The 19,574-nt window shown below is 32.2% G+C and overlaps 2 protein-coding genes across 3 annotated transcripts in view; one reads left to right on the top strand and one right to left on the bottom strand.

Moving 5' to 3' along the window:
* LOC130443721 (titin) overlaps positions 1–13,466 on the bottom strand; it is a 42,517-nt gene extending 29,051 nt beyond the window's left edge. The window contains exons 1-3 of one of the 2 annotated variants that reach the window (XM_056778480.1): positions 13,358–13,466; positions 7,741–13,294; positions 5,546–5,691 (exon numbers count right to left, since the gene is read on the bottom strand). In XM_056778480.1, coding sequence (XP_056634458.1) covers positions 5,546–5,691; positions 7,741–13,020 — 5,426 coding nt within the window. In that variant the 5' untranslated portion in view covers positions 13,021–13,294; positions 13,358–13,466. Of the gene's footprint in view, positions 1–5,545; positions 5,692–7,740 lie in introns of both variants that reach the window. The other variant, XM_056778479.1, reaches the window with a different exon arrangement.
* A 5,770-nt stretch (positions 13,467–19,236) lies between these two features.
* Positions 19,237–19,572, top strand: LOC130444373 (uncharacterized). Its single transcript, XM_056779466.1, has one exon. The coding sequence runs from the start codon at positions 19,237–19,239 to the stop codon at positions 19,570–19,572; it is 336 nt and encodes a 111-aa protein (XP_056635444.1).
* Positions 19,573–19,574: the final 2 nt, after the last annotated feature.

Here is a 19,574-nt window from a genome sequence, read left to right as displayed (position 1 = left end):
CCTAACCTAACTTAACCTAACCTCATGTGCTATTGATCTAGATGACCGCGTATTCCGGTATGATTGGATAATTATTGACATTTAATATGCACAAAAATATGTGTCTCCCCCAACCTTAAATTACTTTCGGAGCACTAAAAAACAACCCTATATAACCGACAAAACTTTTGGAGTGTGTTTGGGATAGAGCCTCAATTCTAAATAATTATCAAAACTTCTACTCGAAGCTCTCTTCATGTAGCTGTTAATCTTCTCTTTAAACAATCGAAATTAAGAAGCTTTGTTTTAGGAACTATTAATTTTAGATGTCCCCTTTAGAAAATAATCTAGAGAAACTAAGTTTGGAGAACGTAGTGGCAATTCTACAACTTCTCTTCGGCCAATTCATTTACCATTCACGCAAAAGTAATATGGTGTAGTACGATCTTGTAAAAACATGTTATCAGCTGCATAAAAATGTAATATAATCTACTCATACCATTACTGTGAATTCATAAAGAATATGGTAGGTGGGTCATGAAACTAATTGTATTAACTTCTTATAATTACTCACAGAATATGAAAGATCTTTTGTTAAAATGAGGTTCTCAATTTATCTCTAAAAAAAAGTTGTATTTACAAATACTTTTGAAAAAAAAGAAATTGAAATTGTTTCGATGTTGTTGTAGGATAACACAAATTGATGGTGTCATGAAATCTCTATAGGATATGGGTAATTAGTAGGAAATTTTCAAAGATTTGCTTTGGTTCACATCCTCAAGGTTTCTACTATGAACGGTTTGCTTAAATTATACAGAGCTAAATTGAAAGTTTTTTGCTTAATTCTTTATTTTACACACAAAAATGATTTTCAAAAAAATTGGATCTATGTTAATAATCTATGAAAGTATTCACGATCTTTTTGTTTATAAGGTCAGTATTGGTCTTCGTATTAATTTATTTTTTCACAATGTATTCTTTTCTAAATACATTCGGTTTCATATTTTATTTCGTTGGCCAATTGGAGAAAATAAAATATTAAAAAAATGATATATACAACATATATTGAAATATTGTCGGAAACAATTAGAACTTGCATCTAAACAGATCAAGTTTATGGACATTTTCACAGGCGAAAGCCTCGTCGTCTACTATTTATATAATTTTACACCAAAAAGAAGATTGTGGTAAGGTTCACACACCACATATACATTTACAAAAATTAATATTTTACGAGATTAACAAGATGAACAACACAAAATTTGGAATTAAGAAATTCGGACCATAGTAGAACCTTGCAAAAACTTTAGACGAGATATCTGTAAATGCTGGATATGTGGTTTAATACAACCATCATCAGTAGTTGGAAGATTTATGAAAGATTTTCAAATACTAACAGGCAGAGAGCAGAAGCTTGTAGTAGCTCATTTTGAGAGAAAAATAGCATTATTTTTATATCTAAAAGAACTGGAGACTATAATGAGGAACTGTGGTCGGAGTCTTTCATCATGGTTAAAAAATGTTCGTCAATGATTCGGGAAATCAACAACAAAAAGATCAGTTCGAGGATTAGTCTGTGACTACTCAAAAATGGGAATGGATCCGATTATATTGCAAATAGAGTTAATTACGTTATTACGTTATGAATAAAATAGTCCCTAGCAGTGGTATGCAATACAATTGCCACCCTATTATGAACAACTCAATCCTATAGAACGTATTAAAGCTCAGACACTGGGCGCCATCATATGACGCTTAAAATGACAGAATTGAAGCAGTACTGCAATAGATGAAGTTAGCTCATTAACATGGAAGAACTAAAACACGTAGAAATTCGATTTTCTACTGGATACAGTTACTGATCCAGTCTTTTTTCAAATTTGGATTTAACAACCATAGTGACATACTTAATAATTGTAATATACTCTGAATCAATTTGAATTAGAAATGTAGTATTCGTCTAAAATCAGCGTACTACAACAAAATAAAACCAACATTTGAAATGATGATTATATTGAATTATTTTAAATAATTAGTATAACAGTAACGGGTATTAGAAGTTTCCATTTTTAAATGATATTTAACAATATAAAATATCGATTCTTGCAATTTCTTATTTTGAAAAATTACGTGACAATAAAGTAATTTTTAAAAATAATGGTTGCTCATTTTATTTTGGTGCATTACATCAGACGGATTATTATTTTTTCAACTAATAAACATCTATCAATCTCAATTGATAATTTTATCAGAAAATAAAAATTAAAGTATTTAAGATAATTTATGAGTAAATAAATGAGAAACTAATCTTGTTATAATATTTAATTGTAGAATATCGATATCAGAAACAATAAAATTAAGTTAATATCTTCAGTTTTGACATTCGACGAAGAAGTGATAGGTTAATATTTAATTTAGATAACTGTATAACGTATGATTTACTATTTGGGAACAACTATTAATGACAAATGTATGTCAACATAAATAAAATGTCGCTTTGAGAAAGCTAGAGCAGCATTCATTAGACTAAAAAACAACTTGTATAGTCACGATCTAAGATTACAACTTCGTGTCAGGGTATTAAGATGTTACGTGTTTTCTATACTTTTGTATGGTGGGAAAATTATCTAGAGCAATAATACAATCAACAGTTACATTTGGAAGTGGGTTTAACAAAAGCTGACGAAACAAAACTGGTTATATGGGAAAAGAAGGTATTGAGGAAAATTTTTGTGGGAATAAAAGCAAGTGAAGAAGTTTAGAGAAGAAGAACTTAAGAATTTGTATAAATACCCATCACTAGCAAGATGTATAGAAGCCCAAAGAGTAAGATGATTGGGGCATTTTGAAAGAGGAGGGAAACCAAAAAAAAATGGTTGGCTGCAATTTGAAAGATAGAGAGATAGAACCAATCTGTCCAACATGTCGATAATAATTGTTAAATCAATTGAAGACTTTCTAATATAATAATATTTGTGAGGTTGCTTAATACTTGTAGATTTTACAATATTTTATTTAAACTGGAGCAAAATAGAATATGGTACACGTACATAGCTTAACCTCATCAGTTCAAGTAGAAATTAATTATTATTCACCATTATGTTTGTTATAAACTGTAAATTCGTATACACACTGCCCAATAATTATATTATCAAACCTAGCGAAAAGATCCTTGAGCTTGGTAATGCACCAATGATATCGAAATTCAAAAAATCGTTCCTATATACCATGGTTATTATTGTAGACAATATAATGTTTGATATACGGGGGTCAAATTGGTTTAATTAAGATTATCAGAGGTCGTTAATATAAATATGAAATTATTTATTGCGTCATAGTAATAATCATTTTCAGAATTCGGAATATTTAGATACAATTAATGTATGTTTATAATAAATGCATAGTTGGAAACATAAATATTTCAATATATTGTAAAAATTTACATTCGAAATGTGACTAAACACCAAACATTAAATTACCTATAAATTTTGATGACGTTATGATGTTTTTGAGGATTCCAATAAACTATAGTTAACATGAGATAACGGTTAAGAAAATTGGAAACATTTTCGTGATAATTTTTAAATAACATTGGCAAAGCAAAGAATTTGCTATATGTTATAATATTAAATAAATAAAAAAAATTAATACAAAATGATTATTGAGGTTATTCTAGGAAACTCGATTAAAAACTCATAATATAATAATTTTTCCACATTATCGTCTTATTTATGGTTATTTTTGGATACGTATCTCTCCTAAATGTATGAAGAAAATGCAACTAATGTATATTGGAATTATTATAATTCTCCGTTCGGTCATAATAAGAATAAACCCTCAAATCAAAAGAAACATGCTCCCAATTATTAAAATTTAATGGAAAATATATACACCATTCTCATTACAGCAGGGCCGGATTAAGATTTATAAGGCCCGGGGCTAAAATAATGACGGGGCCCCCTTAAGGAATTCGGAAACCCGGAAAAATTCACAAAATAATATCAATACGTTAGATTTGTGGTATATATCAAAAAATACAGAATGATTTCCAAATGATGGGGCCCGGGGCTATAGCTCCCGCAATCCACTAGCTTAATCCGGCCCTGCATTACAGAAAATAGTGAAATTCGGTTCATTATATCCATAAACGATATTAACAAAAGAATTCAACGACCTGTTCAATTGCTCTAATGGAAGAAATATCATTGCAGCAGCCAATATAATCAAAAAACAGACTTTCCCTACAAATAGACTATCAGAATGGGTAGCTTCTTCTCATTTCTAAACATGAGATGCCCAACTATCTAAGATAAAACTGTAACTTCATTTTGAACCCTCTCACATATTGGCATTAGTGGTGGAGAGTTTGCAGATTTAGAAGCATTCTGAGAACTCCAACAAGTTATCGTCTTCAGGGACTGAAGGTAAACTAAGCAAAAAATCGAGTTAGGCAAAGATCTGCAGAAAAACTTTTGCAAACAAAGTTATATTAGATTGGGAAACCAATCTACCTTTCATCTTCAATGCAACAGCCCCTAATCTATCAAACACCTGCTAATTGAATGCCACGTTTAGAAGATTGTTTGGACTTTTGTCAGACATCTACTCCTTCAAATAGATAGTTTTAAAAGACTATCAAAGATAGTATAAACATTTTCCTTTGGGTAAGTGGTGTTACTTACACCTGATGAAGACACGAATTTAACATACAAATAATTAATGATAAAAAAATTAAATCTTCTCTAGATAATGTTTTTTATCACTCTAATTCTGTTAATCGATCCTGAATTTTAAAAAATAATGATAGTTTTCTACTTATCACATATTTTGTGAACCCGTGACTATTTCGAGTTTATTTACCGGTTTTTTTTGCGTTCTTGTTAAAAGCATCAGGCGAAACCATAAATATGTTTTGAGCGACACGAGGTAATGTTTATATAACGGAAATCCGTTCATATCTTAATTCATAAGCAAACAATTTTAGTAAACATTAAAATTTGATTGTTACCTCAAAAGATCAAACTTTACGTAATGTATAAAGGCTCAGAAATTATACACGCAAAACATATTTATTAAAAATTAATTAAAGTTTATTTAAACATGACAACAGTCAGTAGCACCGTTTCACATTTTAATCTAGATATAGATCGCTCAAGAAAAATCTCTGTGGGTATTTTAGAAATAACTTCGTAATATAAATAGAATTTTTCTTTTCTGTTTCACATTGATTAATAAAGAAAAATGTTAAGCAGCTGTGGTAATCCTCAAAATTAAAAAAATTTGAATGTAAAAAAATTATCATAAACCATGTAGATTCCGCCTACAAAAACAGAGTTGTAAATGATTTAATTATATTGTAAACCCAGAACAAATTAAGATTCAAATAAATACAAGCAAGTAATAGCCTAGAATGACCAAAGTTTATAATCAAATAATATATCAAACTCAAACGTTTTATTATACTATTGAAATTGGCACAATGAATAATAAACGATTATTCCTATAAAAAAATTCATAAATAAAAAGATATATGCATAAATTTTGAATGAAATATGATCGGACTTACCCACATGTGCAGAGTTCACAGATACATTGCTCCTTCAACGGTACTTTAAGTACCACAGGTTTAGAAGGTTCTTTAATAACTTTTTCGATTAAGACGACTTTGTTATCAGATACTCGTTTGATATTAGTTATATTTTCGACTTCATCCTGCAAAAAGAAATATCCATATATAATTAATAAGAAAAAGTACTGAAATGATACAAGGTGTGATAGAAAAAAATACGATGATTGATTTTTTTACAATTATTGATGCAGGGCTGTATACTGAGACTCTCTAAAAGAGTGACAAACTAACATTTCATAAGACAAGAACCCTTTTATGGTATCAGTTACAGAAAAATAGAAAGTATTGGAAAAGAAGAAAGATAGGGGTAGAACTAGTTACTGGGACAATCTACAGGGGATGAGATAAGCAAAAACTATCGTTGGAAACTATAACCAGAGAAGATATGCCGAATGTATCAGCCCGAGTAAGAACAACCTACCAATACGAACAGGAGTCCTGTTGAAAGAGAAGACGAAGTTCTCTGGAGCTACAACCATCCTACATTCTTTCTATTGGAGTGGAATTAATAGATCAGCTATAAAAACTGGGATCCCCGATACGGCAGCAAGGAAGGGTTGCACAATAGGTCTTTTTGGTCTCGGTGTACATGGTACTCTAGTCTTGCATATCGCAATTGCAATATCCGAAGTTGTTAGACGCCTATCACCTTCAACAAGTTGACGAACACTGTCGATGTTGCCCGCTGTAATACTGGTGCGGGGTATGCGGTCATGGCTCTCATTTTCAACACGTTCACGGCCCTCCACGAACTGTTTATGCCAAGCAAACACTCTAGCTCGCGACAGCGTCTTTTCCCCGAACTGTGCAGTCAATCTTCTCAAGATTTCGGCCGGTTTTACACCTTCTGCAGCTAAAAACTTTATAACAATACGTTGCGCAATAGAAGGAGGTACCTCCTGTTCGGACATCGTAACGATGGGCACTGAGCGAGTCTATGATGATGAGTCACGTGCTTCCCCCACTCCTGGCAAACCAACCTAACAGCCAATAACAGCGGAACGTTCTTCCATCACTATTGCGCGCGCAGGTTCAAAAGTCTCGTTTATATTTGATTCACCCTCGTATTAAATGTTGTTCAAACAATCTCTTTCATTAAATACCTTGATAGTTTTTTTGTTTTTATAATTCTGTTGTAGTTTATTCTAAAATAAGAAAAATAAGAAGAAAAATTTGATTCGTTTTTTGGCATTCAACATTTAACAAATATTTACCGTTTTAAGAAATATTATTAAAGATGTTTGTTCTATCCTTAAAAATAGACTTTAATCAATATCCTCAACTTATAAACCATGTACTGATAAAGTCAAAATCATTCTTAAAGACGCCTTCCAGTTATTTGGACAATAAGTGAAAATTGTTACTTCTCAAGATCACAGTATTTTTTTATCACACCTGGTACTATTCAGATTGACACTAATAACAATAATGAAATTTGGCGCAAACATAAATAAAATAGTCAGATAATTTTTTGTTTACTAGACAAAACTGTGTTTTTTTTCGAATGGTTAAAAAAGTATTCATAGAAAGCAAACAATATTTTTGAATATAATAAATAAAATTATTATAATGAATAGTGTACTATTTTGATCTGAAATATAGAATTATTTAACCATTTTGCATTCTGTGAATAAACTTTGGTAAAAAACTAATATTCGGAAATATTAAAGGAGCAAAAAATTTCAAAACAACAAACAATTTAACGACTAGTTTTTTTGGTACATTTTATATGGTTGATACATTCACACACCAAATAAAATGTAATGGAATAAAAAAGAAATTTTGAACAAACAATATGTATCAATTTTTTTCTGTAGGTTTTATTGTTTTGGATGATAATATATTCGTAATTGTGAATTAATAATCAAAACCGCTGATGATGACATTCCAACCACTTTCATTGTTGTTATTTCTAAAAATCACATGAATAACAAATCACTATGAATTCTGCTTAAAATGATTATGGTACGATTGATATTTATAAAAAATTTTGAATTACACCTACAAATGCATGCTGAAAGCCACTAGATTTTTTTATATTAATCCAAAGTTTTAGATTTTTTTGAATAACTAACATCTTCTCTGGATAAAAAGTTAAAGTATAAAAATAATAATAATAAATATTTACTTACAATTGTTTTTATATCGACTATATCCTCCTTGATGAACGTTTTGTTAACATCTGTTTTACTTTCATCGATCACCACTGTATCTATGATATCTACGTTTTCAGTAAAATTTTTAACGTTCACTATGTTCGATTTTTCATCAACAATATCGACATTTTCGATAAATTTCGTATCGTTTTCGACTGTAGTATAGTATTCCTTAACAATTTTATTATCAACGAAAGTACGAGATTCGTTTACAGTAAAAGTTTCGTCTTGCACATTTCGTATTACTTCTACGTTTTCACTAAAATCTTTTGAAATTGTTGTTGGGTATTCCGAGGTTACGATTTCCGTCAATGTAGTACTTATTATTTTATCAGGAGAATCTTCTTCGGGGTATTTGGGTGTTTTTCCTTTCGGACCTCTATCTCCTGGTTTTTCTGGTAATGTATCACTTCTGGACGGTTTACCTGCCGCTGGTAATTTTTCAGGGCGTTTTTCTACTGGCATTTTTTCTTTTGGACTTTTTTCTTTCACTGATTTATCTGGTGATACATCTTTTTTTGGTGAAACTGAGGGTTTTCCAGCAGCTGGCAAATCTTCGGGGTGCTTTTGTTCTGGTAACTTTTCTTTTGAACTCTTTTCTTTTATTGGTTTTTCAGGCACTTTGTCTCTTTTAGGTGAGACTGAAGGTTTGCCGGCAGCTGGCAAGTCTTCAGGGTGTTTGTCCATCGGTTCTCTGTCTTTTGGAGATTTTTCTTGCACTATTTTCTCTGGTGACGTATCTTTTCTTGGAGATACTGAAGGCTTTCCTGCAACAGGTAGATCTTCGGGATGCTTACGATCTGGTTTCTTATCCTTAGGACTTTTTTCTTTCGTAATTTTTTCTGGTGAAGTATCACGTCGTGGAGATACTGAAGGTTTTCCTGCAACTGGTAGATCTTCGGGATGCTTACGATCTGGTTTCTTATCCTTAGGACTTTTTTCTTTCGTACTTTTTTCTGGTGAAGTATCACGTCGTGGAGATACTGAAGGTTTTCCTGCAACTGGTAGATCTTCGGGATGCTTACGATCAGGTTTCTTGTCTTTAGGAATTTTTTCTTTTGTAATCTTTTCAGGTGAAGTATCCCGTCTTGGAACTACTGAAGGTTTTCCAGCAGCCGGTAGCTCTTTGGGATATTTTTCTTCTGATGCCCTATCTCTTAAAGTCCTATCGTTGGATTCGATTATATATGTTCTATCCATAGATGTTGGAATATCAGAAATAATTTTTCCATCAACAACGACATAATGTTCAACCAAAGTTGATTGGTTTACTACGGTCTCAGAAGTTTTTGAATCTTTCACACTAGTTGAGAGCTCTGTAAATTCGTCTCTATGAGTATTTCTCATTTTAGTTGGTGAATCACTTCTTCTAGATGGTTTACCAGCAGCTGGTAACTCTTCTGGATGTATTTTCAATTGTTTTGGCTGTTCCCCGTCTGGTATTTTAGGACCAACTGGTATTCTTCTACCATCTACAATCGTGTAATGTTCTGTAGAGCTGACTTGACTAACTATTGTTTCAGATTCAGTATTTTTGGAAAAGCTATTAGTTGTTTTGTCACTGATATCAGTTGTTTCATATTTTTCTGTGGTTCGTTGAATATCTGTCGTAGGATATCCCTTCGGATAAACTACTGATAAATCTTTTTTAGTAACATGGGAATCTATAGTGTCATATTCAGTTGTGGAGATATCTATCATTTGTTTTAAATTTTCTTGTGTTTCCATATTTAAAAATGTATCCGTTTGAACTATAGTCTTTTTATCTCCTAATTCTTTGGGATGGATTCTTTTCGAAGGAGCACCAGCTGGAGGTAAGTCTTCTGGATGAAGACGAGTAGGTGAATGCGATTTTGGATGTTTGTCTTCTGGTTTAGGTCGATGATCTTCTGGACGCCTTTTTGTTGAAGGAGCACCTGCTGGAGGTAAATCTTCTGGATGAAGACGAGTAGGTGAATGCGATTTTGGATGTTTGTCTTCTGGTTTAGTTCTATGATCTTCTGGACGCCTTTTTGTTGAAGGAGCACCAGCTGGAGGTAAGTCTTCTGGATGAAGACGAGTAGGTGAATGCGATTTTGGATGTTTGTCTTCTGGTTTAGGTCGATGATCTTCAGGACGACTTTTTGTTGAAGGCGCGCCAGCTGGAGGTAAATCTTCTGGATGAAGACGAGTAGAAGAGTGCGGTACTTTTTCACCTTTTGGTTTTCTTTCAGGTGATGAAGTTTTTCTTGTAGATTTTTGCGTTTCATAAGTGAATTGACCATTCCATCCAGTTTTTCCATAATTTCTATCATTTGAATAAACAAGATCAGTAGTGTCAATATTTTCATCCATTATAATATGACCTCTAGTACCAATAGTGTTTTGAATAGCTGTTGAATCATACACATTAGTTACCATAGTGTTTTTTGAATCTACTCTATGACCATAAAAATCTTTAGAATCGGTTTCTAGATTCGAATTTTTAATTTGGTGCAAGTCAACATAATTCTCATCCACATATCTGACAGTAGTATCGTCAGTATTCCCACGATGATCATCCGGACGGCTTTTTTTTGACGAAGCACCTGCTGCAGGAAAATCTTCTGGATGAAGACGAGTAGGTGAATGCGATCTTGGATGCTTGTCTTCTGGTTTAGGTCGATGATCATCTGGTCGAGTTCTTGTTGAGGGAGCACCAGCTGGAGGTAAATCTTCTGGATGAAGACGAGTAGGCGAGTGAGATTTTGGATGTTTGTCCTCTGGTTTAGATCTTTTATCATCTGGACGACTTTTTCTTGAAGGAGCACCAGCGGGAGGTAAATCTTCTGGATGTAAACGAGTTGGGGAGTGTGATTTTAGGTGCTTATCTTCTGGTTTGGATCGTTGTTCTTCTGGATACCTTTTTGTTGAAGCAACACCTGCTGCAGGAAAATCTTCTAGATGGAGACGAGAAGGAGAATGTGATACTTTTTCTCCTTTCGACCTTCTTTCAGGTGAAGCAGATTTTCTCGAAGATGTTTGCGTTTCATAAGTAAATTGACCATTCCATCCAGTTTTTCCATAATTTCTATCATTTGAATAAACCATATCAGTGGTATCAATATTTTCATCCATCATAATGTGACCTCTAGTACCAATAGTGTTTTGGATAGCTGTTGTATCATACACATTAGTTACCATAGTATTTTTCGAATCTACTCTATGACCATAAAAATCTTTAGAATCAGTTTCTAGATTCGTATTTCTAACTTTGTGCAAGTCAATATAATTTTCATCTACATATTTTACGGTGGTATCATTCGCATTATCCTTACTCGTTATTGTTGTACTAGAATAACTATCAGTTGGTGCTAATTTTCTGGGAGTAGAAGAAGTTAATTCATGATCAGTTTTCACGTAAGTTTCGTTGAGGTTCAATGTATTTGAATTATCTCTTCCAGTCAAAGTAGAGCCTGGAATAACTTCATCATCAACATTAGTTACAGTTTTAATGATATTTCCTTTCGAGTCGTAATATGTGGTTGTAGTTGTCGTAGTTGCATTTTTGCCCGTATCTTTAGCAGTTATGTTTTGGATTGTTTCAGTAACGCTAGTTTTTTGATATTGACTAGAATCCATTTGTTTATTCATTGCATCTGTTTTTTCCATTTCGATGAAATTTTTTGAAGAAGATTTCAAAGAATGCTTATCCGTTGTAGATTTATTTTGTGTAGCACTTATGTTTGAAGAAGTTTGATTACCTACTTGATGAAAATCTTTAGTAATTTCGGATGATTTTGTTTTCGGCTTTTGCAAATCTGGAATGTTACTGTCGTATTTGATTGAGGTTTTTGATGATTTTTCTTGATAATGAGTTTCAGGAACAATGTTTGTACCTGATTTTGTTGAAAAATTTTCATCTTTATTCAAACGAGAAGTATTTTCAGCTTCATGATGTTTTCTATCAATAATTCTTTCCTTACCGTCAACAATTTCTATGATGTAACTACTGGAGGAACTTTTTTCCGTAGCCGAACTTTCTTGATGAGATGTTGAAGATGAAGTTTGTTCTATCACAGTATTTTTATTTTTAGTCACAGCATTTTTCTTGTCTTCAATTTTGGTATCTTCATAGATAAATTTTCCATTCCAACCAGAGTCATTTTTATTATAAGTTAGTCTCAATTCTTCATTCGGTACGTTCACAGTATATGTTGATCCTGAATTCTGAGAAATCGTATCAGTTTGATCAATTGTAGTATCTCTCAAAATATTTTTATCTGTTATCGTATACGTCGTATTATGTGACAATAAATCGGTTTGATTATTCTGATCTTTTAAAATATTTTTGTTTGTAATATTTTCATGGATAATATTTGAAGACGATGATGTTTGATCTCCTATTTGATGTATTTCTTTCACAGCCTTACTAGATTTTGTCCGGGGTTGTTTTAATTCTGGAATATCTGAATCATATTTTGTAGAACTTTCGGAAGTTTCTTGTTTGTAATGGACTTCTGGAGTAATATTAGTTCCAGATTTCATGTCAAAATGTTCGTCATTACTAGAGTGAGCAGCTTGAGCTGATTCGTGGTGTTTCTGATCTATAATTCTCTCCTTTCCGTTAACAATTTCAACTACATAGCTACTGGAAGAACTTTTTGCAATGGAAGAACTTTCTTGGTGAGAAGTTGAAGACGAAGTTTGTTCCACTATAGTTTTTCCAGTACCTTTTGTTACTTGATTTCTAGTTTTTTTATCTTTGTGTAAAGGTTGTTCAACAATGAACTTACCATTCCAACCGGAATCGTTTTTGTTGTATGTTAATTTTAATTCTTCCATAGGTTCAGTTACAGTATATGTAGAATTGGAAATTTGAGATAAATTTGACATTGATTCGTTTAGATTTACTGTAGATTGATTTAAGGTAGAACTAATTTGTTCTATTTGTGCAGAATGAGAAGAATCTTCTGAAATAAAATGTCGGTATTCAGTAGAAATAGCACCTGAGTCTTCGTAAGTTGTAATTTTTTCTCCGCTACCTGTTGGTAACTGTTCTGTTACTTTATAAGTAACTACTTTGGCATTTACCGGTAAATGAGACACATCGGAAATTTGTAAACTGGAAGACGAAGATGATTTTGATACATTACCAGATTGAGCAGTCTCGCTTTTCTTAGATACTATTTTTGATGATTTTGTGGCACTTGTACTTGATGAACTTGCGGCAGTAGTTGTAAAAGTTTTCTTTTTCGATTTATTTGTAGAAGTAGCACCACTTTTATTCACTGTCATCTTGGAACACTATTCGTTAAAACACTAAATCTAAATAAAAAGCTAACGTAGTTAACGTAATGTGAAGCAAAAACAAAAATACCGCGATTATTTAAAAAATAAATTCGAATAATACGTGTTAGCGCGCTCACGATATTTTTGAAAGTGAAGAGGTAAGGCAGCAAATAACAGCAAGTTACACTGGTGACCGCTACGTCATTGTTGCTCCCACGTTTGTTGTAAATATCTTACTTATATGGCTAGTCTGCGAGGTTCGTATAAGATTCGTCACTTTCTAAAAGATTATTAAATACTTCAAACACCGTATGGCTAATAAAAATCGCTATAAATCAATTACCTTTCATAAAATTGCGATAAGGAACTCATTTTGAGATAACGTTTTCCCAAATACATACTGTCTTACATGAAAAACTTGTTAAAACGTTAAATTTAAACAATTTACACACATTTACACCATAGGCGTAAAGTATTAAATTCATTATTAACCTTACTCAAGGATTCTTTTCGAGGCAACACAAACTTTTATTTAGATTATAACCAAACGAATCTATTCTATATTTTCTCAAATAAGATAATATTATATTAACTACAGGTGCGTAATAATTAACATTTTTCGTTTCAGTTGATGAACAAAATCGTTTTATTATAGTGACTTTATTAATGGTAGTAACGTTGCGGTCATTGATCTAATTCAGAATTTCAAACGAATAGAATCTTTTATTCTCATTCTATATTAGCAAATCATGCAATACAGTGTGAATAACAATTACAAATTGTAAACCTAAAACAGTAAGACAATATCTCCGAAGAACGTTGCACATAAAAGGTCGAAGTAATATGTATATAAACTATACGAGGTGTGAAAAATCAATCGATAATACCAAATTATGTGATAGATACTTTTTTAATATATTTTAATAGAAATTTATCGGTCATGTAATCTTTTTATTTTCACGTGTCTACGAGTCATTCATTTATATTGAGTGAAGGCAGTGGCGGCGCAGGACCTAAACTTAATATGACCCTCTGATGGTGCAAGAAAGAGGGAGTATAAAATAAAAAAACACTTGAAATGAATTTTTACTTATTCTTCTTGAGAACATTAAACAAAAATGTAAAAAAAGAAATAATTAGAGAAACAGAAATTTTCTACTTTTGATTTTACTAAACTCCTTAATGATTGGTTCGTAATTTATCTTAGATGCTACATTTACTTCAATAGATAAAACTGCCAAAGCTGATAGTATTTCTTAAATAATTTTCAATTTGTAACGCTCCTTACAGGTATTGTTAACAAAATTCTAATGACAATGTTAATATTTGGGTAAATTTCTTTCAAATCTTTCTCTATGATATATTGGAGCAGATGTTCCAAGTCTTTAATGGAGTTGGGTAAATTTGGGATCATATTTTGTAACTCTTAAGGCTGGAAGTCACTGCTCTCACCTACTTGCAGGACTGTGTGTAAATCCTGACAGTTTTTCAGTATTTCCTCTTTTGAATTAGAAGACATAAATCTCGATTCCATGTTACTTAAAACAGAATCAATCATGGTGTAAAAAACATTGCTTCATACCGGCTTTCAACAGTCTCTATAGATTAATCGCTGCCTTCATAATCAAATATCCTTTTCTTCTTGACTACTCTTTTATTTTTAAAATCTTTTGACAAATCATAACTGCTTTTCTTGACAAACTGACGAGCGTCAGACAAGCATTTTTTGAATCCAGTTTGTCGATATTCTTTGATCCAATCACAAAATGTAATGCTTAAATGGACAGATTACCATAATTTGCTTATGGTATTGACATACTTAATAACTCATACCATATATGTAATCATATGATAAATTCCAAACTAAACATTTCGTTTAAAACGGAATCGCAATCACTGAGTGTGTCCGATTGTTCCGTTTTAAGTTTTCTATGTATTCAACAACATCATCAAATTGCAATAATACAGCCTTAACTGCCTGGATTCTGCTTTCCCACCTTGTGTCTGATAAAAACTTCACAGTAAGCTCTAATTTATTTTTGTTTTGTTATTAGTTTCCAGCGTCTGCTGGAATGTTTTTTAAGATCAATCGAAAGGTTATTTTTGATATTGATTACCTGTAAAATATGAACGCATAATATACAGTAATTAGGGAGATATTGAGATCCAAATATTTTCTAATGAAAAGATTATTCGCCTTTGTAATGTGTGCTTGGCACCGAGTATCTACCAGATAGTCTAGAATAAGAAAAACCTTGTGGATTTTCCATACTTTTTCAAATTTATTTTCGTCTGTGAGGCCCTTAGCCCCGCAAGGCGCCGCCTGTGACTGAAGGTATACCATCAACATCAACAAAGTTAAAATTAAGTGTCTCAGTCATTCGAATTTACTGACAAAACATAATATTGTTATGTGTAACTAAAGTGTATTTATTATGATGATTTCATGATTGCGGTACAAATTCTGAGATTCAAATGTGTATAATTAAAAGACGTGGCCTGTTGTATTTCTCTGTTCATTGACTTGCAATCATTTTCATTTTTGATGCATCATGTTCGCTCGCATTCTTAAAATTCAAAAATTTCATGGATTTTATTATTTTTTGTCTTATTTGTTTGTATCAGAAGAACAAATGGCATTTGATGAAGGCGAAGGACCAGAAATACTAAAGTCAGAAGTGATACATGCTATAAAGTTGGACCTGACAATATTCCAACAGAGATGCTAAAGTTTATAAATGAATAGGAATATTAGTCAAACTCTTCAATCATGTTTATTCAACCGCTGAAATTCCAGAAGACTGGCTAAAATCCGAATTCATAACTTTGCCAAAAATACAACGTTCAAAGCACTGTAGCGACTATAGATTGATAAGTCTTATGAGTCACACTATGAAAATATTCTTAAGAATCTCCACGCTAGAATCAGAAATAAGTGCGAAGAAAATCAAGACGAAACTCAATTAGACTTCAGAAATGGGCTGGGAACACGAGAAGCACTTTTTGCACTAAATATATTACTACAAACATGCCGGGATCAACGGAAATATGTATTTGCAGTCTTTATCGATTACTAAAAGGCATTCAATCTAGTACAACACGACAAGTTAATAAATATATTAAGGGAAAAAGGAGTTGATAGTTCCGACGTAAGAATCATCGAAAATTATATTCGAATCAACGGAAAATCGATAGAAGAATGCAAAATCTTAAGAGGAATCAGACAAGGTTGCATACTCTCACCAATATCAGCTATGCAAACTAACGATGCAGTCCTTAACATTAAATGCAGGAAAATAGCTTATTTAGGACGCATTGAAGGTCGTAGAGGAATGGGATAAGAGAAGTAGGACAGTTATTTAGACTAGCTCAAGATAGAGAGAGTTTTGCCATGCTGATCGTCAACTTCAAGGGGACTTGATACGGCACGCTAAGAAGAATGTTTGTATTTGCTTTTATTTGCTTTCGGTTGTTTCTGTGATCCATATATTTTTTTTCTCAACATTTTTCTCTTTTATATTTTTATCCAATTCCGTACGATTGCTTATCGTTTATTTTGTATATTTCAGTTAATTTATGAAGTATATACGTTTTTTATGTTTAGTTCTCTATATGCTATTTTATTTTAGTGTCTTTTTCACGTTATAATTCTACTTTGCAATTAAAATAAATCATTAATTAAGAAACTTTGATTATCACTTCGTTTTTAAATAAAATTTTTCTTCAATAAAAAATGATATTATTCAAATACTTATGTACCATTATCAGGCTTGATTTTTTCCTTGTTGGGCTGTTTTATAATTCCTCAGGAGTCGAACTTCTGTAATTTAGTGACGTTAACATTATTATCCAATTTTTATTCAATCAAGAAATTATTGTAAAGAGAGAAACAAAGGATATTCAGACAGTGCAATATCTGAGCTATTCGATGAGTTCATTCAAACTTCCCAGCTTCATGCGCACAAAAGATGCGCAGAATTAACTGAAGCGTCCTGAGGAGAGGGAAAGAACTATACACTATTTGTTTCACTTAGTCGGAACACATTCCACTTATAGAACCTCTCCAAATAGGATTATTACATATATGAAGTCACTAGAGACTGAAATTGTCGTGGTGGAACACAACTCCGTGCGCTAATTGTTGATATAATAGTACTAAATCAGAATTTTATAGTTTATAATTCCTTCCCAGTGCAACTATGCACACAGCATCACCTTACCGGTCGTCACTCTGCTTTGCTTTCCTTTTTGATACTTCATCATTCTTCTACCACGATCATTTACGTTTTAAAGTTATCATATGCTATCCATTTTTCATTCTCTGGTATTAATCCCTTCAGAAATTGCCTAATTTTATTATTTATGTACATATCGAGTACAATTCTACCTCGGAACCGCACCTTTTGGATATGCAATCATCCATTCGTTGACGGGTTATCATCTAGCATGCGTTTTTTTCTTACTCTGTATACAGTAAACGCTTCCTTTTTAACCTTTACCATCAGCACATATATTTTGGAAAACTGATAATTATGTATACTCATGTCATGAGGATAAATAGGTTTTGGAGTCTACTGCATAAGTAATGACACAATTACATTCAGCCTCTTCAAAATAAATCCATCTTTTTGATGAGCAGTAAAGCCGCGTTTACACCGGAGTTAATAACACAAGTTTTTAACATTTTTGTTATTAACTGATGTTAATAACAAAAGTCATTAACATATGTTATATTTAAAACATAACACATTTCCTTTGATCTTTACCGACTCTGGATGGATAACATAAATCTTGTTAATAACATGGAATTTTCTGTTGAAAACACGAGTTATTAACTTTTGTTAAGACAAATTTTTTGGCGATTCAGCTAAGTTAATAACTTTTTGTTAAAAACTCGTGTTATTAACTCCGGTGTAAACGCGGCTTAATGCAATACATAACCTTTCTTAGCGACTTGCATGCCCATCTATCTCGACTGTAGCAAAATTGTAACAAAAGTTTTTAGAAAAATATTCTCCTCAATGTTACACTGTTTGAGTGAGTATTTTATGTTTTGAGAGATTGGAGCCAGCACCAACTTACAAAACACAGACACATTACACTTACAATACGTAATATCAAATTCAAAATATGGCCTTCTGCATCCTCGATAAAAGAAAATAGATTTTATTTCTCTAGTATTTGAAAATTCGATAACTAATGCTTGCTATTCGTGGAATTACTTATTTAAAGATGTAATTTTTTTATCATTATACATAAGCTAAATTTAGCTGGAATGTCATCGGTGACTGTTTATTTTCGAATAATATTATTTCAATTGGTATTTGCCATATTATCAAAATTATATATCTGCTTATTTTTAATTATAAATAGAATTATATCTATATACGTATTCTAAAATTTCTATTTATCACTAATAAATACATTCAACTGACTTGTAGACATTCATGTTATAAGGTTATTGAGTTTATACAGATTCTCAATTTATAAAAAATAAACCTTGTAGCAACAATTTAAAAGGATTTGAACCATTTTTTCTATAATGAAGAAAAGATCCTTGAAATGAAATATTGTTTAAACGACTTTAGTTCTATAATTACTAAAAACATTAACCTATTATGATTAGGGATAATTGTTTTTAGAATGTTAAGTAGTTGGGGCTCCACACATAGTTGATAATCGTTAGTATTCAAAATGTGTGGGCAACACATTATATTCTGATCTAAAAGCAATGAACACAAATGAAAATAAATTTCCAAAAAATGTAAATATTTACAAAGAACTGATAATTGTTTTCTAATTATTATACGATATCATCTAGTTCCTCGTCTGTTTGAATGCACATTCTATTAATTTGTTTTATTTTTAGCTACTAATACATGTTCAGAAACGTGGATTCTTTGAAATATTTGTCTTGTTCTGGCTCTTCGCTATTCCTAGGTTTTATTCTATATATCGATGTAGGTAGGGTTGGGGGATCTTTGAAACCACAACTTAAAAGTGTTGTTTATTCCTATCAATCAACGATGATCATTTCTGAATTACGGGGGGATGTAGCTGAAAATTCTAAAAGAAATTAAGAGACCATACATCCGCTAATGAAAAGGGAAACAATCGATTTCCTAAGATTCCACAAAATACATTTATTTGCTGAGAGTATCCTGATAGTGCATCCACAAAGATAGCAAAATTAGAATCCACAAGACTTGTATCAGACCCATCATGACGTTCGGCACGGAAGTACGAGAGGACACCAACAAGACGAAACAAATGCTGAGGGTGGCCGAGATGAAAACACTGAGAACAATAGTGGGGAAAACAAGAAGAGACACAGTAAGAAATACAGATGTCAAAGAACAGTGCGGGATACAAGACATTGTAAGATGGGGAAGACAACGTAAGAGGCAGTGGTACAACCATGTAAGACGGATGGACGAGAACAGACTTCCGAGAATAGTCCCACTCGGCTCAAGGCCTCCCGGTAGACCACCTAAAAGGTGGAAAGATAGTTGGCAATCCACCTCTCAGGAAAAGATGCAGAGGCAGCTTCAGAATTAACA

This window comes from Diorhabda sublineata, chromosome 5 (genome assembly GCF_026230105.1).
Source record: "Diorhabda sublineata isolate icDioSubl1.1 chromosome 5, icDioSubl1.1, whole genome shotgun sequence".
NCBI classification, from domain to species: domain Eukaryota; kingdom Metazoa; phylum Arthropoda; class Insecta; order Coleoptera; family Chrysomelidae; genus Diorhabda; species Diorhabda sublineata.
Note: the sequence above shows the minus strand (reverse complement) of the source record. Positions and strands in the feature narration are given on the sequence as shown.